Here is a 27,981-nt window from a genome sequence, read left to right on the forward strand (position 1 = left end):
TCAGAATTTCTTTTTTTTTTTTATGATTTCAAAGTGCTGAACAGAGCCTCCAGTGAACCAAAGAGAGAGAGAAAAAACTAAACAAACCAAGAGAGACATTGAAAAACATGTTTTTTTTTCTTTTTTTCATGTTTCTTCTCCAAAAAAAAAAAACAAAACAAAAAAAAAAAAAAACAATGCACAACTTGTACCACAAGATTTGAAAAAGCTATCAAATAAAAACACCTCAAAATATAAGTTTTGTATTGTGTGTGTGTGTGTGTGTGTGTGTGTGTGTGTATATATATATATATATATATATATATATATATATATATATATATATATATATATATATATATATATATATATATATATATATATATGATTTGTACTTTCTCATCTGTTGAAACTGCTGCCGTATGTTAAAGTAAGCGAGAACGCCCAGTCAGTATGTGTGTTCAAGCCCTTGAGGAGCTGGCAGTCTTTGCTAAATAAATACAAGCAGAGGAGAGAAGGAGAAAACCATGCATATAATCCTTTTTTAGTTTTGTACATATAAAATAAATTTTTGCAGCAATGTCCACCATTGATAAAATGGTCTAGACTATATAAACATACAAAAATGAGCATGAACGCGGAATGTTTCATTCCATCCATCCTGTCGTCTCCCTCTGCACCTGTATCACTCTTCTGCCTTCTCTTATCCTTCTCTTTCTGTAATTTAAGTGCTCGAAGCCTGAATTCTACTTCTAATAATTTAAGTCCGTTATCCTACCCCTAAACTCCTTGGTTTTTAATAATAATAATAATAATAAAAAAAATAGTAATTTCAAGCCTGTGAAACTTCGTCATTAAAAAGTTAATGCGTAGACTGGGCTAAAATCATCTAAATTTAAAACCTTTACCTTATAAGGCGAGTCTTAGTATTAAAATAATTTAGAGTTTGAAATAGGACTGGAGTGCGTGCGCGCGCGCGCACACACACACACACACACTCTCTTTCTCTCTTCATTTACAATAGCACTTAGTAAATTGCACTTGTTTGCAGGTTTCTGGGGTGTGATCAACTGTGATTCTGGACATTAATGCACTCTGTCGTTCTGTCTGTGTGTGCCGAAAGCCTCCCTCAGAGACACTCCTACGTGTTTTCACACACACATCCACTTCGTTTCTGCCAATAACAGTTTATATGTCATAATCTGGCATCTGAAGCTGGCTTTTTGGATCCGTGTGTATGTGTGAAAGGACAGTATGTGTGCACTTGTGTGTCTGTGTGTGTATGTTAGTGATAAACAACGGTTAAAGTCAATTATGGTGGAACTTTTGGACCGCCTGCAAAGGAGCCGTCAGGTCTGCTTACACAAACACAAACACATTCTCGCACCAATAATACTTCTAACATGATACACTGAGCTATAGGCATTGGTCACAGCCATGCTCTCTTTCCCAATGCATGTTACACGCCAGTCATACAAACACGCTCAAACCCCATCTCGTATCTACACTATCAGGCGCAGAGCAGAGATTAAAAGCGCTTATATGATCAGTTTGCTTTCTTCCTCCTCAGACACATTGTTTCCTGTGAGGATTTGGGGGACTCATGGGATATTGAGTTCAGTGTCACTTAGATACTAGCTCTGTCCCTCAAAGGGTGAGTTTATAGCCGCTGTGGGCGTGTCTTAGTGAGCTTGTGGGCGTGTTAGTGGTGTGCAATAGCAGGCGAGGTCATCAATAGGGCAAGGTGTCCAGAAACCTATCGATGAGTGGTGGGGGTGGGACCAGGTCCTCAAGCTTATGGTAGAAGATCCTCTGCAAGCCTTGCGTCCGCTGAGATCGAAGCTCCGCCCTCAAGCCAAGCACAGCTCCGACAGGGGGTGGAGCCTTTCCAGCTGAAGCCACAACTCCAGCACCAACTGAGCTCAGATGGTCTCGCAGGCAGCAGACGAGTTTGGACTGCAGTTCCTCCACTTTCTTGGGCTCCTTCAGACCAGGACATTGTTCTAAAGTGAGAAAGAATTTTTTTTTTTACTAAATATTGTTAAAATGTCAATACAACAACTTAAATACAACAACTACACTGGCCTCTCTTTTGTGAACGTGAACCACCTCAATTAGGTGTAACACCTGCTTGCATAAACAAACACACCTACACACCAATTTGAGATTTACCAAAAGAAATTTAGAACAATTAGAAGGATTATCTGGAGCAATTAACCAAATTAAATGAGAGCCCAACACTAATTTTGTTACCCATAACAGCCCTGCAGTCCCTGAACACCAGCCGCCTGTTTATGTGAGATTAATCTATGACTCCATACACACATAAACACAAGCATGTCTTTATGTGCAACATGGCTAAAAGTTTGTGGACACCCTAAATGTATCTGCTATAACAGTTTCTACACTTCTGGGAAAGTTTTCAACTAGATGTTGGAACATGGATGGGGGGGGGGGGGGTTTGCTCCCATTCAGACACAAGAACATCAGTGAGGAGGACAGGCACTAATGTTGGGTAATGTGGCCTGGCTTGCATTCGCCATTCCAATTAATCTCAAAAGTGTTCAATGGGGTTCAGGTCTAGGTTTTGTGCAGGCCAGTCAAATTCTTCCACACCTCAGTAAACCATTTCTTTATGGACCTCAGTTTGTGCACAGGGGCACAAGGATGCTGGTGCTGGTGTTCAAACAAGGCTTTTTGTCTAGCTCAACAAATAGTTGACCAACTTAACCAGGGAAGTTTTGCTGGTGAACTACATGATCCGCTAGCTAGATCAGCACTGCGTGAGAATCACATTCTGGTTAAGCTGGTATTTTCAGCATGGTATGTGTGTGTTTGAAATGTGCCCAGAGTAGCTCCACTGTCATTGCATTCAGCCTACATCCTCTTTTACTCTCAGTCTCAGTCTTTTTTCCCTTGCTCTCTCTATCTCTCCTGGGGGATGATCGATGGCGCTCTTTCACTGCAGACACTTTTAGAGGGTCGATAGACTGAGTGGAGGACTGGAAAGTGGGGGACAGAGAGAGATCAAGAGAGAGAGAGAGAGAGAGAGAGAGAGAGAGAGAGAGAGAGAGGTAGGGGATGGAGGAGGAGAGCAGAGCTCTGCTGAGTAGCGCTCAATTCCTCTACTGAGTTAAGTGCTGCTCCATAGGGGCACACACACGGGCACACACACACACGCACACACATTCCTCTGTAGATTGTGGCAGAGAAAACGGAGAACATTGGGAGCTGGATGGGTGAGCAGTTAAATTGATGGCAGATTTGTTTCTCTCTCTTTCTCTGCTATTCTCTGCTACAGAGGTACTAATTATTGGACCAAAAACCTCTAAAAATAAGCTGCTAAAATATAATTTGACTCTCGATGGATGTACTGTTACACCATCTTCAACAGCGAAGAACTTAGGTGTTATATTTGATACCAATCTGTCCTTTGAAAATCAAATTACCAATGTTTGTAGAACAGCATTCTTCCACCTAAGAAATATTGCTAAATTACGACACATGCTCTCTGTTGCTGATGCTGAAAAACTAATTCATGCGTTCATGACCTCAAGACTAGATTATTGTAATGCATTACTGGGAGGATGTCCAGCAAGATCAATAAATAAACATCAATTGGTTCAAAATGCAGCAGCCAGAGTGCTGACGAGAACCAAGAAATATGATCATATTAGCCCCATTTTATCATCGTTACATTGGCTACCTGTTAAATATCATATTAATTTAAAAATTCTGTTTACTACATATAAAGCTTTGAATGGTCTAGCTCCATAGTACTTAAGTGACCTTCTACCATGCTATATTCCATCACATTCATTACGATCGCAAAATTCTGGCCTGTTAATAATTCCTAGAATATCAAAATCCACAAAAGGAGGTAGATCCTTTTCATATTTGGCTCTTAAACTATGGAATAGTCTCCCTAACATTGTTCGAGATGCAGGCACACTCACTCAGTTTAAGTCTAGATTAAAGACTCTATCTAATCTATTTAGTCAGGCATACACCTAATTTATCCTTCAACTCACAATTAGGCTGCTTTAGTTAGGTCTGCCGGAACCAGAAACAGTGATCATGATCTATAACTCTGCAATACATTGAATGGCATCTATGCTTATTTGTTACCCTGTCTCAACCTCGGGACTCCTATACTGAGGTCACCAGAACTGGCTGGATCCAGCTCCATTCCTGCTTCGTGTTGGACTCCACTTCTACGTGTCGCTGTGTGATGATGACTAATAGCAGCCGGTGCCAGCCAAACATCACTTCAGTCTATTACGATGGACTTCAGAGGATGAACTGATGCCAACTCCAACCATAAGACATGGGATACTTCATATGCCATTGCCTGAACCTTGGATTTAGGATAGACCTCACCGAAATTACCGGCCAGGTTGAATTGCGATGCACCTAACTGATCTCTGCCTGCATCACCTCGGTCTAATGATGGACTACACTCTTAAAATGGAACACATAGACTATCAATTAATTGCCAACAAAACCCTTCATCAGCCAACTAACAAGGAAAATTGCATCTATGTGAACTTCTGCAGTTAATCCAGGATGAACTTCAAAGACATTAGTCATTAATCTTACAGTTCATAAAAAATCTTTGGTTTAAACACTGACCCTTAACACTTACTTAATTTAATAATTTTAAACCATGACTTGCACTATACATTAGTAATATTGCCATTATATTCATGATGTTAGCCAGAGGGGAACAGGCCCCCACATTGAGTCTCTCCCAAGGTTATTTTTCTCCATTAACCAACATCTTATGGAGTTTTGTGTTCTTTGCCACAGTCGCCTTCGGCTTGCTCACTGGGGTTATAAATACACTTATTATTTAATTACTTATTTAATCACTTATACAATCGTATTTTATCAAACTACACAATGATGACTCTAAGACATTATAGATATTACAGTTTTATCTTCTGTTAATGCCTGATCTTCTGTAAAGCTGCTTTGAAACGATGTGTGTTGTGAAAGGCGCTATACAAATAAAAATGACTTGACTTGACTAATATATTTTTTAACTCTTGAAAGATGTTGCATTACAAATGAAATTAATCTGAACCATCATATAATTATTTATAAAGTAAAATCTTTACATTGATTATTCTAAAATACAAACTGAAAGTTTTAATGATTTTAAATGAAGAACAACAATCAATCTATTTAAAAGGTGGAGTGTGTAATTTTTTTTCATATTAAAATACCTTCTCCTACCCTAATGTAATATACAGAGACACCCTTAAGTAAGCCATTCGTAGGATGATTTCCCTGAATGGTGAAAATACTGTGGCATTGTGGAGTTGTAAAAAAATTGCTCTGTTTTTGATAATCCAAAACAGCGTGATACAGCTACATAGCTCAACCAATGAGGTGGCACTATCTGATTGGCTGACCAGTGGAAGATGGGGTGATTGTTTTTGAATTTCATTGGTGAAATTTATGGCACAGAAATTACACAGTTCACCTTTTTTTGCTTTTTTTTTATTTCACATTTTATATTATAAATGTTTTCCCCAGTATCGTGACATGTTTTTTTAGAGTTTCTTTGAGTTGCTTGTCAGTCTGTGAGTGTATTTGTGTGCTTGTGACAGCGACAGTGTGTGCGTTAATCTATATATAGGTCGATCTGCTGTTTAGCCTCAGTGTTAATAATGCATGGCAAGATTCAAGCACCTGCTGACACAAACACACACACACTGTCCTATTTTGTCAACCAATAATCAACTATATCCACCTGTGCTCACAGAGGACACACGTACAAACCTCACACCATCTCTCTGTCTCTGTTGAGTGTGTGTGTGTGTGTGTGTGTGTGTGTGTGATTAATGGGGATTATTTCTGCTGTTCAGGTAAACCTAATCTCTGTCAGCACCTGCCTCACACCTGTGATCACTGTGACAACCACTAGCAACTGGACAAAAGGGGTGTAAGGACGGGAATAAGAGAATGATAACAGCAAAAGGAGCTGGGAGGAAGTGAACATGTTGGAGTGTAATGCGTGGAGAACATGACAGGATAGGGATCACACACTACACTTCCTTCCACATGGAAGTGTGTGTGTGTTTGCATATATCTATCTATCTATCTATCTATTTACAGTGCGTGTGTGTTTGTATATATATATATATATATACACACATACAGGGTTGGAAAGGTTACTTTTACAGATTACAGAATACATGCTGTAAAATGCAATTTGTAACATATTCCATTAGATTACTCAAAGTCAGTAACGTAATCTAAATACTTTGGATTACTTCTTCAGTACTGGCAAATTTTTCACTTGTTTTGACTATAAACAATTAAATAAAGTAAGAAAACGCACTTAAATTTATCTTGCTTTAAGGATTTTTTTTTCTCCCCAATTTGGAATGCCCAATTCCCAATGCGCTCTAAGTCCTCGTGGTGGCATAGTGACTCGCCTCAATCCGGGTGGCGGAGGATGAATCTCAGTTGCCTCTGTGTCTGAGACCGCCAATCCGCGCATCTTATCACGTGGCTTGTTGAACGCGTTACCACGGAGACATAACGCATGTGGAGGCTTCACGCCATTCACTGAGACATCCACGCACAACTCACCACGCACCCCACTGAAAGCGAACCACATTATAGCGACCACATTATACCGACCACGAGGAGGTTACCCCATGTGACTCTACCCTCCCTAGCAACCGGGTCAATTTAGTTGCTTAGGAGACCTGGCTGGAGTCACTCAGCACGTTCTGATTCGAACTCGCTTTAAAGATTTTTTGATATTTTTACAGAAAAACAATATTAAAATTCTCATTAAGAATACGATTTTTGCAGTACATCTTTACTCTAATATCAATGGTCTTACTAGAGAAAAAAAAGTTATGCTCCAATGTGCATTTTTGTCATAGATATATTGGTTGTAGCTTTCTATATGATGTAAAAGGCTACATTGGTTAGCATTTCTTGTAAAAATACCCTAACCTCATAAATACATTGACAAGGCGTGTAATCGTGTATTTATTGGATTTATGTTTCATCTGTCAAAGCGTTTCTAACTGTTTTCTTGTTAAGCTGTAGAAACGTGATGCAGCGCCTCTATTAAGCTCCCAAGGGAAAATTCCTCAATGACATCATATTCACCTTTTCATTCACAACAGTATGAACTTGTATGAATGTAACACATCTTAAGAAAGTGTTTCACTGCTGTTCGAAAGCTCCTCAGATTGCATCTTTTATATGGATAAATGTTTTCCAACTGAATAGTCTAAACATTAAATGAAACAAATGACAATAAAATGCAAAGTAATCTCTTCAGTAATTAAAACACTTTTTGAATGTAACTGTATTCTGATTACCAATTATTTAAACTGTAACTGTTGTGGAATACAGTTACTAATATTTTGTATTTTAAATACGTAATCCCGTTACTCCCCAACCCTGTATATATATATATATATATATATATATATATATATATATATATATATATATACTATATCTGTATGTAAGTCGACCTGCTGTTTAGCTGTTTACCTTCTGTTTCTATATATATATATATATGTGTGTGTGTGACCTGCTCCATCATTTTGACTCAGAATCACATTTTCAGTTTTATGGACTAAAGTAAAAAGAAATGTCTAATGATATCATTTTTATGTTTTTGTCCCAAACCGTTGCCAATATATAATAATTTGAATGCTGGCTGTCATAAAACCTTGTTTTTGAGAAAACGGCACTTGTAATCAAACCAAAGAAACACTGATTCACTGATTATATTAGAGAAGATTATTTCAGCTAATGGCATTGTCTTTCAACATCCCATATGAATGTTCATTCATGTGTTTTTTTTGTGCTGCAATTTTGTATTAAAGAGGAGGGCTGATCGGAGGAGAGATGCCAGATGCAGCGCTCCTGTCTGACTTGACTTCAGCACGATTGGACACACCACATAAAAAAAAAAAAGAAAACATTTATAGTTTTAAATTCATTTCAAGACTTTGTTTTATCAAAAACAACAGAAAACCCTTACAGTTAAAACAAAAGGTTTTCCAAAAACGGCCCATTGCGACTTATGACTCATTCTGAGGGAGTGAGTCATATAAGTGATTATATGTACGTTTATTTAGAGGCAGTGCTTGAATTAGCATGCTGACAGTGTGCAGTGCTTCAGCTGTTAGACAGTTTGAATGGTAAAATCCAATCAGAAAAGCAACTGTAACCGTAAAAGGATGGGCAAGGAGGCAGCGGGAACCAGCTGAACAGTCAATGTAAGTATTAATATTATAAATTAACTCAAATCAATGTTAACACAAGCACATAGACACACACACACAGCGTCCGCATGTGGCTCTCTCTCTCTTGAACTGGCGCCTCCAACTCGTCTTTATCCTCCTCCCGGCTGATTAGCCCGATTCAGGGCCGGGCATGTGTCCCGGTCCCACCCACCTCCTCGTCACAGCAACATCTGTTAATTCATCCTCTTTAAAGAACTGCCACTATAGCCATACACATTCAGACCGACGTCTTTGGCCATTGCATCACGTTTTACGCTGGTTTTGGATTGTCCCACTATAAGCATTGCGCTTTTAAGATGGCTTAAAAATGAAAAATAGTCCAACTTTTAGAAATGTGCCTCGAGACCACCATATTCTGTTCCATTACATTGTTCTCCATCTACCTGTTTTGGAATGCAAAAACGTGCCTTAAGTAAATGCTCCCTACGAAACGTGGCTGATCGGGCTCAAGTTACCGCAAAAGTAGCCTAGTTATACAGCGCTTCCTTAAGACTGATTAGTCGACTAGTTGTTCAGACAACCCATGGCTAGTGGAAATGGAAAATATGTAGTTTTGTACACGTCTAATGTGTGCATTGAGGATTGTGTGTTACCTGTGAGCAGAACCAGGGCACATAAGCAGGAGAAAGCATGCAGGTCTAGGTTGAGACCCTGCAGGTGAGCGCTAAAGTCACGGATGGAGTCCAGCCACTCTCCAAATCCACGCAGACACTGAAGCCGGTGCAGGACCAGGCCTGTACAAAACACAAACTTCTCTTCTGCCAGCAATGACCTGAGCAAGAGAAAGGTAGAGAGGGGGAGGGGGGTTAAGGACTGTTTGTTATTTATACTGGTTCAAGGTGCTGTTTGAAGGCAAGAGTTCAGTGGCTGACTTTCATCTTTTAATTAATCAGCTTTTTTCTCATTCCCGTCAGAACAGGTACCTGTTTCAATTTAGCATTTGTGAGCCTCTAATTTTCAGTATGTAGACACACGCTATCAAAAAGGCACAAACACACAGACTCACGCAAACATAAACACTCTGATTATCACCTCTCTCTGATTCATGTGATGACGATCTGTACTCTGATTTGCCGCTGAAAATCTGTGTTTAATGCGTACTGCACGGAAACAATTACCATAGCGACAAATGAAAGCCAGCACAGGGAAGAGCACATCAAAGATAGGAATGGACCTAATTATGCCAAGCTTTCCCAATTAAAGCTTTTAAAACATTCCTGAGATTATACTCTTTATTTCTCTCTCTCTCATTCTCTCTCTCTCTCTCTTTCTGCTCTGTCCTTCACTGAGGGTTAAAGCAGTAAAGTTTTATCTTCGTGGTCACAGTGTATTCTGAGGTTGAATATTTATTTGCAGTTTTAATGGTGGAATAAAAATTTTTGAGGAAGAACATAATTGCACTGAAACACCCAAACACTCTCGCCCTCCACTCATCCATCTCTCTCTCTCTTCGTCTACATCCACTCTCTATGCCCGTCTCACCTCTTCACTCTCAACCCTGCAATTTAGAAAGAAAAACTTCCTCTCTTTTTCCAGTGGAGTGCTGGCTTCTGCTGCATGAACTGTTCTTCATTAGTCCACACTTGCAAACACGAAAGCACACACTCATATAGATTGGGAGAAGAGAGGAGGAGGAATATTCAAGAGTCATCTACTAGGCTGCTTTTGATGTTTCGAGGGGTAAATAATCAAAATATGTGCTTCATTAATGCAGCCTAATGGTCTTAACACCCTAGACATGAATGCATATATACAGACAACAAACACAGAGCCAATAATGTTGGTATATTATCTACCAGTAGAGAAAAGAGACTGAGAAAAGAAAGAGAGAGAAAAAAAAGAGAAAGAAAGCCCCCTATTATTGAGTAATATCAACAACAGGAACCTCGAGGAGGGAAAGGGACACATTCCTTTTAAATTTGTATCTGAGCAAGTCGGTCTCTTTGCTGTCCATTTATTCATTAGTCTCAATGTGGCATAAGAATGTCTGCATGTCCGTATACGAGTGTATTTGTGAGCTTGTGAATATCAGACACCATTCTCTGGTGTGTGCCATCTATTTTCGATATGTATGAGAACTGTGCATGTTTTGAGAGTGGAAAATGTGTAAGTTGGTCTGCATTGTGATTTTTTGAGTGTATGTGACGTAGGCCCGGATGAATCCCCCCACTTAAATGAGTCAGAACCCAAGTCTGCAGCTCCCTACTGAGGCTGTGACGCCACCACCCACTGCCCTCCCTCCCCGCACCTGCTTCTACACCATCAGAGAGGGAGAAAGAAACAGAAAAGTAGAGGGAGGTTCGAGAACCAGTGCTAGTTAAACAGGGAGCAGCTGAGCTGAGACAAAAATCCACTTCCTGTTAAAGCAACATCAAAATGTCACTGAGTCACAACACAAACACATCCACACACACACACACACTTAACGTCTTGAAACAACAGGTTACTTCAAGTCTGGATTCAAACTGTGCTTTGATTTAATGAATGCCAAAAAATGTAACAAAGCAAGTAAAATAGAAATGTGACATACTGTGTGTAATACTATGCAAGAGTTCTGGAAATGTAATATACTGTAAATTATGTTGTGTTATCGGTCTAAAACAGTTTTTGCCACACATAATGTCTGGGTTGGAGGTGAACAGGCAGGGCTTCTAACCAATAAACTTAAATAAGAGAATTCCAAAGGATCTTCCACACAGTGTCCATAGTAACCTTACAGTGCTGAATAGAGAGACGAAACACGTGCTCGCACATGTAGATACACACACACACTGATAGAAAATGTCATGTGATGTCACATTGTAACAACAGTGATTCCATTATATTGAACAATATAAATCACGCAGTCAGTGAATGACTTTTTCCACAGTCATAATGATACTTTATACCTCTTGCTTATTTCTCAGCTAGAAAGAAAAACAACCGACACTAGTTAGACATCACTAACAGCAAGTGAATGAGAATTTTGACAGTTGCTACAAGTTTAGATTCATAGGTTAATCTGTGACGATTGTTACCACCTACAACTTTCTGTTCTGAAGAGAGTTGTCTTGGTATACTTTATCCTCAGTTTCTTATTATATTTTCTCTGTATAACATTAGATTTTTACAAGCATTTTGGTATATTTTTATATAGACTTTGGGTTATGCACTTTAAAAAAATATATATATATATTTTTCTGGTCTTGCAAAGACTTTCTGAAAGCCTCCTTGAATAAAAAAAAAAAAAAAAAAAGGGTAACTACCTGTTCATCAGTGTCAGAAATGTTTTTACTATTTACTCATTTAAAGGAATATTCCGGGTGTATGTGGAATAATGTTGATTACCACAAAAAATAATTTTGACTTGTCCATCATTTTCTTTAAATAAATAAATAAAAAATCTGAGTTAGAGTGATGCACTTACGATTGAAGTTTTTGGAGGGTTTAAAGGCAGAAATGTGAAGCTTATAATTTTATAAAAGCACTTACATTAATTATTCTGTTAAACCTCATGTATTATTTGAGCTGTAAAGTTGTTTAAATCATCATTTGTACAGTCTTTTTAGTGTTTTAGGGTTTGTTGACATTACATCGTCATCGCAACAAAGTTGTAAAATTGGCTATAACTTTACACAGAAAATGTTAGTAAGCAATTTTATCACCCTAAAATCACGTGAACACGCATATAGTTTATGTCTTGTGGCTATACTTTTGAAATAGTAAGCATTTTAATGTTTATGGATTGGCCCCCATTTACTTCCATAGTAAGTGCCTCGCTGTAACCCAGATTATTGCTTTTTATTAAAGAAAAGTTAAACATTAAATCAACATTATGTCACAAATGCTGTTGATTGAGCTTAACTTGTATTCAACTTGGAATATTACTTTAAGTTGAATTTAAGTTGAGTATTTTTTTTTTCCTTAGTAGGGCATATTTACTTTATAAAAACACAGTATGTTTTCATTCCATGTCAAATGCTTAAATTTAATCAGTTAATTAAAATAAAATCTGAATAATTAGACTGATTAAAATAGGCATAGAACAGAATTTTAAGTAGTTAATTTATGACCCTGCTGTCCACCCCCTTTGCCAAACAAAGATGACCTGGACCGTGTTAGCATTTATAAATCTGTGTACACATTGTGTATTTGCACTGTAAGATCTGTATGTGTTTACATGTACCTGTTTGCAAGGCGAAGCACAAACAGCTCAAGGAAGGCAGAGTCAATGAGCAGGTTCTGGTCATCATGGTGAAGCTCAGAGAATCCAGGCAAGCGTTCAGCCCAGCAGCGTGTCACCTCCATGGAGCCAGTTAGCACTCTATAGAACATCTGGATCTGCTGTGATTCAGACAGACCCTCTGGCTCCACTGAACTGAACTACAGGAAGAGAGAGAGATGGGTATGTCACACAAATCACAATCAATAATTTCAATGTGATGACAATGGATATTAACCCTCTGAATATTAACATTCAAACAACAATAGGTGACTTTGATCCTGTCCTATAATTATAGAGGACTGTTCTCTTGTCATTGTATTTTCTATATATGATGATAAATTCAAAACGGCTGACAAAAGTGCAAATGCACTAGTACAACTATATACTATTGCTATGGATAAATGTGTAACTGACTGGCAATGATTATATTTCATGTTTTGAAGTAAACAGAAACATAGTATTTTTCCTTTGTAATTTAATAATTCATTTATGAAAGGGTTAAATAACACTGATCTTCGAAAATTAGGCTAGACTGATGTAATGGCAAAAGTATTTCCCAAACACACACACACATACTCGGGTACCTGACTGTAGTCTAGTTCTCGTGGTGTAGACTGGGAGTAGGCCCGCACTAGTGCATTGAGCAGGGTAAGAGGGGGTGATGGGGGTGAGGGCTCAGACTGCAGTGGACTCTTTGGTTTGGACGGCAGGCGACCTCTCCTCCCCTTTAGGTTGTCTGTGCGTACCACTGTGTCAAAAACAACAATGCACCATCTTAACAATGCAATTAAACAATGCACAATTCTTACACTTGGTCCATGCAATTATAACATCTAAGAACTAAATACAAAGACTATTTAGTAGAGACAGGCCACTTCTATAAAAAGGAATGGGAGAAATTGGAATGAACAACGGTCAATGGATGTAGAAAGGAAGTCCCTCTTTACAGGTAAAAGAGCCAATCACCTTTTAGATACAGACATCGCCTGTCAATCAACTCGAAAAAGTGCATGCACATTGGCAATACAAGCCAGGAAAATTGAGTTTTTAGCGTAATCTGAGGTAAAGAAGTAAAATTTATGATTCCAGTATTGTCAGATGTTACTACTGATTTAAAATATTTTCTTTGATCGTAATCTTGACCGTTTGTTTTTGAGATTTTGGTCTTTCCCCATTCAAGTAGATAGGAGATGCACTGCCATGATTAGAAATAGCCTTCCGAGAGAGTTAGACAGTAGATTGACTTGCTAGAAAGACATTGCTAAATATTAAAAAAATCATATAATGCAAGTCCACACTCACATGCAAAATCTTTTACTTTACAATTACTTTTTATTTTCACTTTTTTAAGTTTACAACCTTTTGCCCTTTCCCAGTTTCTAACTCCAAACATTCTATCCCTCTCAAAAATACAGAATTGACCAGTAGGTGGCAGTTGAAAGCTGCATGATCTGCATGAGAGAAGGGCACTAGGAGAGCAAACGTGAGATATTATAAGAATAGTGTATGTCTGTGCTAATAACCGTTCGGGTTGTATAAAATTAACCAATGTGTGATCTTTTGAATCACACTACATTCATGCTTAAATTCTATAAATATTAAATGTCCTCAACCCCATAGGCCTGTGACTTTCCTGTGAGTTGTGTTATTACCGGCTCTAAAGCTGTTGATGGGCTGTGATTGCAGAGGCGAAGAATTGCTGGTAAACACCTCTATTATAGTTTAATTCATACACACATTCATACTAACCAACCAAACCAGCTATGTACCAAATCTCTATCAATGCATGCCGCTTCTTGATCATAGGGTGTGAGTCTGTGGATTTTAAGTGATTAAGATTAAGAGTGTCTATCTCCTATTCCGCCAGTCTCTAACCAGAGGTTCAGCTGGGGTCATATGCACCAAGGCCTATTGTGTGATAATTGACTTGAGTGGCTTGGCCAGATAATACAACGTATATTAGACTCATGTATAAGTGGTTTGCTTCCTGTATCCCTGTGCACTTACTTTACAGGTATATGTGTGCATGTGTTACCTTCTTTCACCATGCCTACATTGAGACACTTCTGGAAGCGGCAGTACTGGCAGCGATTTCGTCTCCTTTTGTCCACAGGGCAGTTTTTACTGGCCAAACACACATACTTTGCATTCTTCTGCACTGTCCTCTGCAGCCACAGACAATAAAAAGGGAAAGAGAAGAGAGAAGATAAACAATAAGCTAACAGGTCTAAACATTCTATCTATTAAATTTAATCCCATTTCGGCTAAGATTTAAAAAGATGGCTTGCAGGTCAGATTTTAATTGCAATGTGAAAAAGCTCCAGCTCCATCAGGATAATTAGATAAAATTAATTTCCCAACATGCCTGGCCTGCAGGAGGGACAATTTTATTAGCGCGTGCCACTGACAATGAAGATCAGTGCAAAGAGTGCAGAGGCCACTCCCGCGAGACATCCCGCACTGCGTGATAAAATTGTTTGTGAAACTCGCGGATCAGCTCACGGCACCTCAGGGTTTTGGCGGATCATGCCACTGCAATAGCCCCCTGGGAGTTGTTTTCTCCTCGGCTGGATATGCACGATTATTGCTGACCTTATTAAAATGAAATCAAAACGATCTGCGAGCGCTCCCGCCCTCAGAACCGTAGCAAACAGGAAACAACTTAACACAAGCTCTGTGCATAACAATGCTAAGGTTTAGACATCAAGCCCACGTGCTACTGCTGAACCAAAAGATTAAGCATTTTCCGTGAGAGCATTAAGTTATACAGTGATATCCTAAACAAACAAAAACAAAACTTTAACAAGCTACAACTGCGGTCAATTTAATTGCACTAAAACTTACACCAACAATGCCCGTTTCATTGTGCAGTTATTCAATTAGCTATGCTGCTAGTAGTTAAATGTTAAGCAAATAAACAACAGAAATGGAAAACATAATTTTCATGATGGTCATCTAGGTAAGGCTTTCATTACCTTTTTTTACAGTTCTTATTTAGAGTTTCCTTTTTAAATGTAAATAAAGGGGCTAGCAACTATAGTGATTCCTGATTACGCACTGAAGCTAGAAATGTGTTTTTAAATGTCAAATGGTCTGTTGTTGTTACTTTATTTTTTAGTTTGTAATGCTTTTAATAAAGACAATCAAGACAAATCATCATACACACACACACACACACACACACACACACACACACACACACACACAGCTGTTTCCAACAGGTGTAAATTAAAACAATTATAGCACCTGTGATTCCAAGGAAGCTGGAATTTTACCATCAGGTTAGGCCAAAACACCCTCCCACACAAAAATCATCCATGTGATTTGCACAGTCTCTCATATTTCACTTTAATTGACTGCCAAAAAAGCAAAACTATCACTGTGGCCAGAGTGGACTGATATCCCTGTAGACAAACCAATGCACCAACACTTAGAGGAGTCTAGTCAATTGAGAGCCAGTTACAGCTAATGCTGAATTTACACAGATTCATTCTGACTTGATTTAAGATACAACCTGTGGCGCACATCATCTTAAAAGCAGCCTGGGGTTAGTAGAAAATTAACTCCTCGTCCTTTCAATCACACCACATGTACAGAGTTATTTGAGTATAACTGTATTCTATACTTGATAGTTGGTTCAGACTGTGACAGATTCAAAGTTTACAGTCTGCAAATGCCGGTTTTATTGCTGCAGGAGCATGGCAAATTAATATAGACATCTCATGATTTTTATGAAATGAGATAAATGGCTGTACTGTATGTATGCTGGCCAATAGGTGACTGAAATGTCTACTGTGTTAATTCACGTTTGTATACATTTTAAATGATTTCACACTGCAAACAGTGCAGCAATTGTAATGTTTTTTTATTTGTGTCTTTAAAGGAATAGTTCACCCAAAAATGAAAAATCCCTCTTAATTTACTCACCCACATGCCATCCCAGATGTGTATGACTTACTTCGGCTGAACACAAATGAAGATTTAAGAAGAATATTTCAGCTCTGTGGTACCTCAAAATGCAAGTGAATTGATACCAAAATTTTGAAGTTCCTTGCTCCATGGCATACTACCCATACTACTCTTAATACTTCCGCCAAATGTGTCTATGGCAGAAATAGTATGAGTAGTATGGTAGAATGCAATTTCGAACTCAGCCTATATCTTCAGAAGGGATATAATAGATGTGGGTGAGAAACAGATCAATATTTAAGTCAGTTTTTACTATAAATTCTCCTCCCTGCCCAGTAGGTGGCGATATGCATGAAGAATGCAAATCACCAAAAACAAAAGAAGAATGCAAAAGTAAAAGTGGAGATTGGTAGTAAAAAAGGACTTAAACATTGATCTGTTTCTCACCCACACCTATCATATCGCTTATCGAAGATATGGATTTAACCACTGGAGTCATATGGATTACTTTTATGCTGCCTTTATGTGCTTTTTTGAGCTTCAAAATTTGGTACCTACAGAGCTGAAATATTCTTCTAAAAATCTTTGTTTGTGTTCTGCCGAAAAAAGAAAGTCATCCACATCTAGGAAGGGATGACGGTGAGTAAATTATGAGAGAATGTACATTTTTAGGTGAACTATCGCTTTAATTTCTTGAATTGTTTGAATGGTATAAGGACATAAAAGGCTAGATTATAACTTTAAAGGGTTAGTTCACTTAAAAAAATTATAATTCTCTAATTTACTCACCCTCATGTTGTTCCAAACAAGTATGACTTTTTCAAAATGAGATGTTCATTTACTTACATTGTATCGAAAATAAGTTATATGGGTCTGGAACAACATAAGTTGTTTACTACACAAGTAAATGACAGAATTTTCATTTTTGGGTGAACTACCCCTTAAATTACCATATCTTTCAGTTTCTGATGCACACACAGATGGCAAAATAAATCCACTCTATACAAGTCAGAAGAGCTTGTTACACTCCATGTAAGACAAAATGAAAAAACAAAAATCTACCATCACTGTCTGACTACCATCATTCTCTCACACATGCACACACACACACATACACACACACCCATACATACAGAGTCGCGGTCCAGTGCACAGCAGGGTCCTTAGGGTTGGTAAAGACAAGCAGTTGTGGATTCATGACATGTAACATGTGCTAATGGCCCTGTCGCAAATTAAAACCCTTAGGGAACCTATATCCCCCTCTCCTCGTCCTCTCCTCCCCTAATCAGAGATGATCAGACTTTCTTCTCTCACCCTCTCTCTCTCTACTCTGGGTGTGTAATTAGATGTGTGTGTGTGTGTGTGTGTGTGTGGCTGTTCAATAGGAGAGGTGGAACAGGGTCATCATTAATTGGTTAAGTATGTTTATTGTATGAGTGTCTTGCACACTTGGACAGTATTATGAGAAAATGTCTTCTACCCACTCTTTCACTCAGATTTTGACAAACTGTGTTCACAAATCAAGTAAATTTTGGTTTATTATTTTGGTTATTATGTGGTTTATTATTCAAATGCTAAGAGAAAACATTTATCTTTGTTGATTCAATTACTGTAAAGTGCTTGAGACAAGTTCTTATTCAGTTGCACTATGTTAAGAGCTGTTAAACTTTTATTCCAGTGGAGTGGGTTGTGGAGGTTTTGTGAATGAGCAAGCCTGTCCTTAACCTCCATTAGGTAAATATTCAGAATAAATTTTCTCACTCAGAGTGCGTTATGAGTCACTGAGTAATTTCAAACCAAAGAAACAGTGTGAAAATAAGTGGAGAGGAGTAGGTGAGCAAAACAGAGAGAAAAGATTTGGTGTGCCGATATTTTATTTTCTGAAACAGCAGAAGCAGTTTGTATTCAGATGGAAAGTAAGTAAAATGATTTAGTGCCTGTTAATGAACATAAAAAACAAAAGCCAGGGAAAATCTGAATAATTTGAGCAGATAAATGCATGCACACCCCATTAAAATTTATTTTATAAACTAGCGTACTAGGAATCAATATGCATATTCAATATTTAAGAATAAACTCTATTGTATAAAAAACATTTATCTGAATTTTAGCTGCCACACAGTGCCACACAATACTCTGCTTTGCATTAAGATGCACCTGCTAATATTTATATTGTGAGTTAATGAGTTGCCTGAGATAATTAAATGGTTAGTGTGTTATGTGAGTTAGTGGTGAGTGTGTGTGTGTGTGTGTGTGTGTGTGTGTGTGTGCATAAAAATAAGTATGCTGATTGTCTAAAACTTGCCAGTGTGCTTATGTCATTGTGGATGTAATTTGTGTGTGTGCATGTTTGCTAGTGTTGCAGTGATGACTACAAAGCCTCAGGCTTACTAACCCCTGCTTCTATTAATTACTAAATAAAAACTATTTGTGAAACTAATTGAAAAGAGGCATAATTTATTTCTGCACCAGACCACAGGCCATTTTGAATTATTTCAGCTCTGCCACTCTCTCTCCCCTTAACTTTCAGTGTTAGTTTTTCAGCAATTTCCTACTCATTCTCTCCATATGTTAAAGTCTTCTCAGTGTTTCTGTAGGATAAAATTTTTTTAAACCTGAGCAAAAAAGAAAAAAAGACTTACCCAAAAAGGCCCAATTAACACAATTTACCCAATTTTATTTTATTTTTATTTTTTTATTATATCTTTCTATTTTACACTCTTTGGTGTGTGTGTGTGTGTGTGTGTGTGTGTGTGTGTGTGTATGTGTGTGTGTGTGTGTGTGTATGTGTTCCTGGCTATAGCTCCGAGCTGCTGTATTTTAAGTGTGCGCCGCTGTCACACCTCTCACTGGTCACCGAGGGAAACGACCCTCACAGGCGCCTTGGCAACCGCCGCTCAGACGATTTGTGAAAGCACTCAAAGACACACAAACGTTCACACTCAGAACACACAAGCCAGTACTTTCATGAAAAGGATGAGCAAACCTGTCACAGTAAAACATCTCTGAAACTGAAACTAAACATTCTTTCAGGTTTTGTACAGGAACACAAATTATTTTTTGTACAACCTCAAACACTTCATATGTTAAGTCATATAGATTGTAACACATTCAAACACCCCACCCCTTCAGAACTAAATGAACAAACACATACAGCTCACTGAAAAATCACTATTCACATGGTGGGCTTTAACCTTGTTTCAAATGCCTGCGGAGTGTGTAACAATGGTTGGTTATCCCTGAGCCTCACACTCAGAGAATGAGGTGTGATCGTTTTAGAGCCATGTGAGACTCTTCAGCCAAGAGCTCCTTTCAAAGCAATAATAAAACTAATGACGCTAATGAATACAAAATTAACAAACACTACCTTGGCCACACTGCCACACAGAAAAAAAAAAGGAAAAAAAAAAAAAACTGCTGACCAACACACACTCAAATTTGACAATAAACCATCTACAACCTCCTAACACTCTTTTTAATGATAGACATGAAACAATGAGAAATGCATTACACTTTAAGCACACACTGAGAAGCACGATTTCAGCATAAACTGCAAACACCTACATATCAACTTTTCATAACAAAACAGCCATATATTAGACCACAATACTTTGAAAATGTTAATGCATCATGGGGAATCCAAATTAAATGTGTGTTTCCCGTCTGTTTCAACTGACCTCAGCTCACTGTGTTCCAGCTCACTAGTTTGGTCTACAGCCCTGTGCTTTAAAGGCCCAAATACTGGCGAGTCAGTTATATTGTATGCTCTGCAGTGCAATCTTTCAGTGTAAATAGTAAATAAAATGCTCCTATTGACATAAAAAGGATTGTTATACATGTTTGCATTAGTATGTTTGCGCCAACACTAATGACAATGATGGAACTTTATATTTCTTGAGAGTGGATGGGATTTCAAAGGGTACCTTTGAGCTGAGAACTATAGAAAATTATTGAATGTATATGTATGTTAACCACAATATTGAATGTTGTTCTTGTTGAGATGCTAAATTCTTACCTTAAAGAAGCCTTTGCAGCCCTCACAGGTACGTACACCGTAATGCTGGCAAGCCGCGTTGTCTCCGCACACTGCACAGGTACCCTCTCCAGAGCTGGTGCGACTGGGTGGCGATGGCAAACTCTCTCCCAGCAGTGGCGGGCATGGGCCCATGCCCAGAGAGCGGAACGCCAGGCCACTGGGCTTACCCATGTTCAGGGGGTACATGTGTGAGTGTGTTTGAGAGTGTGCGTGTGAGTGTGAGTGAGTATGCGTATGTGTATCCAGGCTAGGCGGCACATGTGAAGATGAAGACGAGGTTGAAGGAGAGCGTTCGGGGCGCAGTGGAAGGCCTATGGCAGTGTCGTAGCTGCTGGTGGAGGGTGGGCCCGTCTGCTCATAGAAATGAGGGAAGCGGGGACTCTTCAGTGGGCCTTCAATCAGGCAGGTCTGGGGCACAGGGGGAAGACTGTGTTCATCCCACAAGAAAGAGCTGCTGTGTGTGCCTGGGTGAAGTGGCGTGGGGGGCGTTGATGGAGGTGACTGCTTAAAGTACATGGAGCTTCCAGCTATTGCCTCATCAGATGGTGCCATGGGAGGGTAAGACTCCTCCTCCTTCTTGATTATGGTGCATTGATGAGACATTTGATAAAGACAGGAAGGTTTGGGCTCAAAGCCTCCTTCCACAAACACATTAAAACTGGGCAGGGAAGTGGTGGCGGCTGCCGCGGAGATCTCCCCCCCACCAAGTTCACACTTCGTGTAGTCTGTTGCCATGAGGTCAGCGGTGTAGTCACCATGGTAACCAAAGGACTGGGCGGAGTAGCTGGACCCATGAGGTGCAGGGCCGTACTGGGCCTGAACACAGGGCATGTCTACAGAGACGTTGGGGGGGGGGGGGGGGGGTGGGAGAGACTTAATGAATATCAAATTGCCTTTTGGCTGAATTTCTTCAGGTGTAAAGAGGATATGATGTCAAACACTGCATTTCATCCCTATTCTGTTAGTACCGAGTTAGTAGATAAACCATTCACCTGGAAACATGTGTTAGGCCATGAGCTGGTGGGCACACATGCAAAAAGATACAGACCTCAGTCCTGGCGCGTGTTCTTTCAATGTTACAAAAAGCAATGAAATAAAATGTCTTATTTACTCTGAATGAACATTTAAACTATTGCAATATCTCCTTCAACCTTAATGATGACAGTTAGGTAGTTTTGCTGGATTTTAATTTCCCACCACTTCTGAGCGAACACAGTCCAACCCACAGCACACACATACCTACACTTGACTCGGCAAATCATTCTTCAGTTATTCATTACAGCCCTTATATCTTGTCTACTTGGCACAAAAATAAATAAGTATAGATGTAAACATGCAAAACTGCACAAAACATGCACACCTTGTTCAGACTGAGAAAGATGTATAGTCATTTATTTTCTAAGTTTTAATCAAAACACTATGAGATTGTATCACTTTTTTTTTTTTTTTTTTTTACTAATTTTAATCAGTTGTGTACAAACACCAAACACCTGTTGAAATAAAATTATTATTAAAAGCAAAGAGGAACTCCCTTGTTTCTGTTCATTTAGTATTTCCTGGGCCAGCACTACTCCAGGAAAACCATATTGCCAACGCGCTCTCTCTGAGTTATATAACCTACAACTGTGCGCCTTGACGCTGCAGCTGTTTAAGTGCATCCGTGCATAGCTACCTGAGTCCGTGTGTGTGTGTTATTTGTTTGCTTATTTTTACTAGGTGGGGAAGTGTACACACACCCGACGTCGGACTGACGCTGTCGCGTGGTCTCTCCGTAATTCTTGTTCCTCCAGCACCTCGTGTGTTTAGTAAAATCAGTAGGCTTATCAATTCTGAATGCTTCTTTACCTGCAATGACTCGTACCGGTGTGCGCGCGCCTTCCGTTTCCTACGCACACCGCCGACTATGCACACAAACGCATATTGGCATAAAGCATGATCGATAACAGTGAGTTTAATGTCAGTAGACATTTCTGTTACGCCACTAAAATCAAAAGATAACGAGCGTTATTTACTCACGTGAAGAGATATAGGATACCTCTCTAAGAAAAGATCGACCTTTTCCTCTAAAATTGGTTGGCTTTTTTTTTTTTTTACTAAAAAGGCAGCCTGAAATCGACCTTCTAAGTGTCAAGGTAATTTTGTAGACGGATATTTTCTTTCACATGCTAGATTTATATTTTCAATTTTAATATTTAATGAACCAGTTCGAGGTATTTTGTGAAAATTCAACTTAAAATAAATAAATAAATGAATAAATAAATTATATATATATATAGAGAGAGAGAGAGAGAGAGAGAGAGAGAGAGAGAGAGGGGTGTTCATATGGTAACCTATTCATATTTATGTAAGCTAGAGGAAGTGTGAGGTGTCCAAGCGCGGGCAAGAGGGACAAGGTGCGACCCCACTCATCGTCATGGATACTGACGGAGGACTGGTTTGAGGTCACTCGCGCTGGATGGAGCATTGCAAGAGTGAGTCACACTTTCTTATGCCACCGACATCACAGAAAATACCCTACTTTGTGAGTGTGTGCACTTAATATAAGTAATTCCATCCAAAGACTTATTTTACTAACGAATCCTTATGTCTCATTCTCAATTGAAACTTGAAAAATATAAACCCATAGCTTTACATACATTTTAAAGTAGGCTCTATTTGTTTTATATCTAAAAAAGTTTCACTAATTTCAACAAACATACATTTCTGTAAGCCATCGATAGGAACAAATATGCTGAAGAAAATACTTTTGAATAATTTTGAAATGTAATGGCAGTGTTAATCGCAATTGGCATTTGGCCAAATTAAAGTTGAGGTGTTTTTCATATTTATTTGACACATTTAAAGCCAGCTCAAATTATAAAAGGCTAAGGCAAAACCCAATACAAAAAGGACCTGTTATTTGTTTCACTCTCTCCTTCTCTCTTGTGTATCCGTTTATGGTTTATCCGTGCACGTGCATATGCAAACCCCACAGCATGTCGATTCGCAACCTCATGTCCACCATTCACCATGATATGGATAATTAAAAGGAAAACGCGACCATAACAACGGGGAACCCCCCCCAAAAAAAGCCTAGACCACATAAAGTCATACTGAAACGAAGATTTACAGCTCTAGTGAGTGTGTGTGTGTGTGTGTGTGTGTGCGTGCGTGCGTGCGTGCGTGTGTGTATATGCACCAGACAGAGAGCCTCACACAAATACACACACAGGGTTTAAGAAAGCGCTTTAGAGGGATGAAACAGTTTCTAACCTCGAGGTGTGCATTTTAGATGGACAAAATGCAGCTGTTCCAATAACTGTGATCGCTTGTTCATTGTCAGAGTGCCATAGATCTAACAAACAAACAAAAATCAACGATATAAAAAAATAAATAAATCAATGCACAAATGACACGCTAACAAGCATCAATTTGGTCTTAATGTAAATATTAATAATTAGAACAGGTAGCACAAATACATTAGCCCAACCCACACTTTTTCTTTCCATACACCAAGACAACACAGAAAATGCATTCTAACAGAAGCACATGAGGTTGCTATCGGACCATGGAGAAGACAGTATACTAGTGGTAGAGTGTATAAAATGAAACATGAACTGGAATAGAAAGTCACTCTTATCTGCCAATAAAACAATACGTCCAACCACCATCTCCGCGGCTCATATTTTAGACCGGATTAAATGCAATTTTGCTGAGGAATTTTGTACAGAACAACGACAATAATGACTTAAAATCAGTTTTTAGTCAGTTCTGAAAGAAATCAAGGCCTTTATTTCCAGTACAAAAACAAACTCAATCAAATATCTCAAGTTTCCCTACTTTCCAGATCTTTTAGTTTACATATAGGCCTACATTATATATATATATATATATATATATATATATATATATATATATATATATATATATATATATATATATATAACTCCTATGAGATAATTATTGCATGAATCAAACTTTACTTTTTCAAATCGTTTTAGGGGAACAAAATATCAATACATGGTCCTGAAATTTCCCAGCTTCGAAAGCCAAGTCAAACCAAAATGTTATAGGCCAACATAGGCTACTTGTTCACCGGCTTACAGGTTTTTTCAAAATAAGATACACCCCCATTATTTAACAACGATTCACATTTAGTGAAGGTGAAAGATGATAGTCCAATAGCCTATGTATGATCTAGTTTAAATATTTAATGGTGCACATAAAGTAGGCTATCTTTACAAAATGGGGTGAGGTATCTTTCTGAATGGGGTGAGATTCTAAGTGGGTTGTGGTACCTGGTTGGCCTTTTGCTCGCTGAATCGTGGTCAGTTTCACGGGTGGAGGCTGCACGCGTCGGGGGTTCGGGGCTGCTTCAGCACACGCGGCGGGAGAGGTATCTGGTAGCCGGGACTCAGACCTGGGCTGCAGGCGCTCTTCCGAACCGGAGTCTAAGCACAGGACGATATAGTTCACATGAAGAAAGTCGCACACAAACACTGTACTGTAAAAATGATAAAGAGAAACGCGCAGGCTTTTCTGACACTACACAGCTGGATTCCATTTATTTTCACGTCAGAGTGCAAGCTAATCTAAAGAAGTCTTAAAAGAGACTGACTACACGTTTGGGCTCCACCATTCACAAGTCTTCTATTTTATTCTAGACATGTGCATGCAAAAATGTAAAAGAGGTTTAGGTCACCTAAATTCGTGCATTAACATTTTGCTACATATTTTGTTAAATCAAAATTCATACTAAATATATATAGCCTAATAAAATGTTCGAAATATGTGAATTGTGAAAAAAGACACGAATAGCCTACAGAAAGTTGTTTAATTAGAATACGAATCTGACTTGACCATTTCGATACTTTGTCTACAGAAATAATACAAAATGTAACGTTGACAACAATGCTGATCGAAGCCTTTGTGCACAATCCAACAATATTTAAAAAGGAAAACTCCACCAACAACAAAGTAAACTTGGAGAAAAATCGTACTTGTGTAAGACTCGATGAAAAAAAAAAAAAAAAAAAAAAAAAAACAGCACGCAAAAATGTAGGAAAGTCAAAAGGTAATTAGCATTTTTAAGCACAAAAAATAACTTAGGAACATGATCTCACACGTGATATCTACAAATGTAATGTTTCATTTCTGGTGTTCCTTCTGGTGCTGCACGCGAGCTTGGAGTTAGAGCAGTTCTGTTCGTCTAATAAAAGATTTTGCCTTGTTGTTTTTGTTCCTTTAGCTCAGAATAATGCCACTCTACTCTCAAGAGTGACATTATTCACCTGGGCACTCACAGAAGTCTGACAGTCCCCCGTCTTCAAATAAACACGAGCGCCACCGAGGAGTTTTTAAAAGCAGCTAGCGCCCCCTCCCTGACAGAGGCGCGCTCACACAAAGCCAGCCCTCAACACTGTGTACAATATTGAGCAATGCTGCTTATCTCTCAGCCCCTGTTACTCTCGTGATTTGGGAATATGACTGGAGGACGTGATTTAGCCTATACATTGTATAATGACCTAAATAGCCTATAGCCTTACATTTTTAAGTTAAGCTTTTCTAATCGCCATTAATAGTAGGCTACAATGAAGCGGATAGCTTTCTGTATAATTTATTACGTTTATTTTTTTTAGTTCAAAAATGTGTCTTTTTAGGTCATGTGTCATTTTGACAGAGCGTGTTTCAGTGTGTACTACATCTAGAGCCGCCGGTCCGCTTGTGCCCCGGTAACCCAGAGAACCGCGAGAGAGCACTGAAGCACGCGCTTTGTAAGAGGCGCTCCGTTCTGCGTTCAATAAGTGCACAAGATAGAGGCTTTCCAGCAAACGCACAAAGAAAAGGAGACAGTGGAGATAAAGGGATGGAAAAATACAAGTAAAATAAATTAGCTTGGAGAACGGGATTTGACATCTGTCTGGGACAGTGATCTGAGGGGAAAGAGACAGAGAGACAGTCTTTCTGCAAAACCACTTAAACAGGTGATATGTCCTCCCTGACCCAATCTCGCGTGCTTTAGAATATAACTTTTGTATAATAACTCACTTACGCTGACCAATACCTATAGTGTTGTATCATATAAGCTACCACTTGGAGTTGGGGGTGGGTTGCCATTATTCTGATGTAAACAGACAATGAAATACAAAATTACAAAGCTTTTTGCAGTAAGCCATATAAAACTATGAACATCGATACCTGTCATTGCACATCACCATCTGGTTTGATTCGAGCTGAACTGAAGTATAAACCGCAAACTAGCAATAACTTTTTGAAAGCGCGTTGCACGTGAGTGGTGTCACACTATTACCAAACATAAGAATGTAAACACCACTATACCCGTAACACACTCAATCACACTGTATAAAGTTATTAAATAGATATTAAAGTGTTCTGAAAGCAGTGAAACACTTCATGTCACAAGGTAGACTATGCCCCTAATAGATAATCATTTAGGCTAAAATTAAACTCCTCAAGAAAACATTGTCGAAAAAGAGCGAGAGAGTGCTAAATAGAAAAATAAAACTTGAGCTCATTGTGAATAGCTTCTTACAGTTTGTGAAGATTTACACCTGATTATTGTTCAAATGTGTATTTCACTGTGTAGCTAGCCTATGTGTGCATACGGTAAATAGGCTACAAGACAGAATGAATGGAGCTCGTGCAGTCGTCTGATTCAAACGTGGGAAAAGCTATATTGATGAGGCAATAGAAGTCACTGAAAGTCGTCTCAACGCACATACTACTACAAGCGAATAAATAAACATTTGCACAATATCAGTTAAAGTTTGTAAGAAACACGGAGCGCGTGCCACTCACTCTGTATATTACTAGGGCGCATCTCACGAGACTCTCAACCGGCTCCGCGCGAGCTACCAGCGGTTTCACCTAGGTGAGTTAGTGGCATCCCATTTCCATGACAACCAGAGAGAGTATTATATGCTAGCTTTCGCAAATTAAATTCGTTTTCAGTCCATGCATCTGCTAGAGAGACATCACAACACGGCTCGTTTGTTTTCGTGGTGAGGATCAACAGGTTACTAGAAACAAACGCGGAGCAGAAAGTTCTCAAAAACATTGGCATTGCAATAATAATAATAATAATAATAATAATAATAATAATAATAATAAAATATGAGCGGAGACCGCAGTACAAACTACACAAAACAGACCAAGCATGTTCTTAATATTTTCACATTTGCCTGCGTAAATTAGTGTGGTTTTTCTATAAAGCGTATTAAAATTAAATTCCCACTTACTTGCTTTCTGTTGAGGTTCCGTCTTTACATGTGTTTTTAAAGCCTTAATAATTCCTTGTGCATATCCAACAGAATTAGGCAAAAACTGAAAATAGTGGTTGAATTGAAGTTGAATTTAGAGTCGCAAAAGTTGATGATTTTTCATTTAAAAATATTATTTGGTTGATTTTCCTCTTAGCTAAGAAGAAAAAAGTACTCCGTGGTTCTGTCAGCTCCACTTTTAAAGTGTCGGCGTTACTAACGGAGAGGAGGATGCGCTGGGCTGAAATTGCAATGTGCCTTTGTTTATGTGGCGCGCTGAGCGAGAGAAAGTCTAATAGCACA

The 27,981-nt window shown here is 38.7% G+C and overlaps 1 protein-coding gene across 4 annotated transcripts; it reads right to left on the bottom strand.

The window, feature by feature from the left end:
• LOC127453937 (nuclear receptor subfamily 4 group A member 3-like) lies at nucleotides 1-27,959 on the bottom strand. 4 transcript variants are annotated; one of them, XM_051720754.1, is made up of 9 exons: nucleotides 27,658-27,959; nucleotides 24,697-24,849; nucleotides 23,672-23,753; nucleotides 20,399-21,252; nucleotides 14,510-14,639; nucleotides 13,059-13,222; nucleotides 12,436-12,632; nucleotides 8,864-9,042; nucleotides 1-1,982 (listed from the first exon to the last, which is right to left on the bottom strand). In XM_051720754.1, exons 3-9 carry the CDS (start codon nucleotides 23,733-23,735, stop codon nucleotides 1,711-1,713), a joined length of 1,860 nt encoding a protein of 619 aa, XP_051576714.1. In that variant the 5' UTR covers nucleotides 23,736-23,753; nucleotides 24,697-24,849; nucleotides 27,658-27,959; the 3' UTR covers nucleotides 1-1,710. The 4 variants fall into 4 exon arrangements, with proteins under 4 accessions (XP_051576714.1, XP_051576716.1, XP_051576717.1 ...); XM_051720756.1 differs by lacking the exon at nucleotides 23,672-23,753; XM_051720757.1 differs by lacking the exons at nucleotides 23,672-23,753; nucleotides 24,697-24,849.
• Between the last annotated feature and the right edge of the window lie 22 nt (nucleotides 27,960-27,981).

This window comes from Myxocyprinus asiaticus, chromosome 16, assembly GCF_019703515.2.
Source record: "Myxocyprinus asiaticus isolate MX2 ecotype Aquarium Trade chromosome 16, UBuf_Myxa_2, whole genome shotgun sequence".
Taxonomy (NCBI): domain Eukaryota; kingdom Metazoa; phylum Chordata; class Actinopteri; order Cypriniformes; family Catostomidae; genus Myxocyprinus; species Myxocyprinus asiaticus.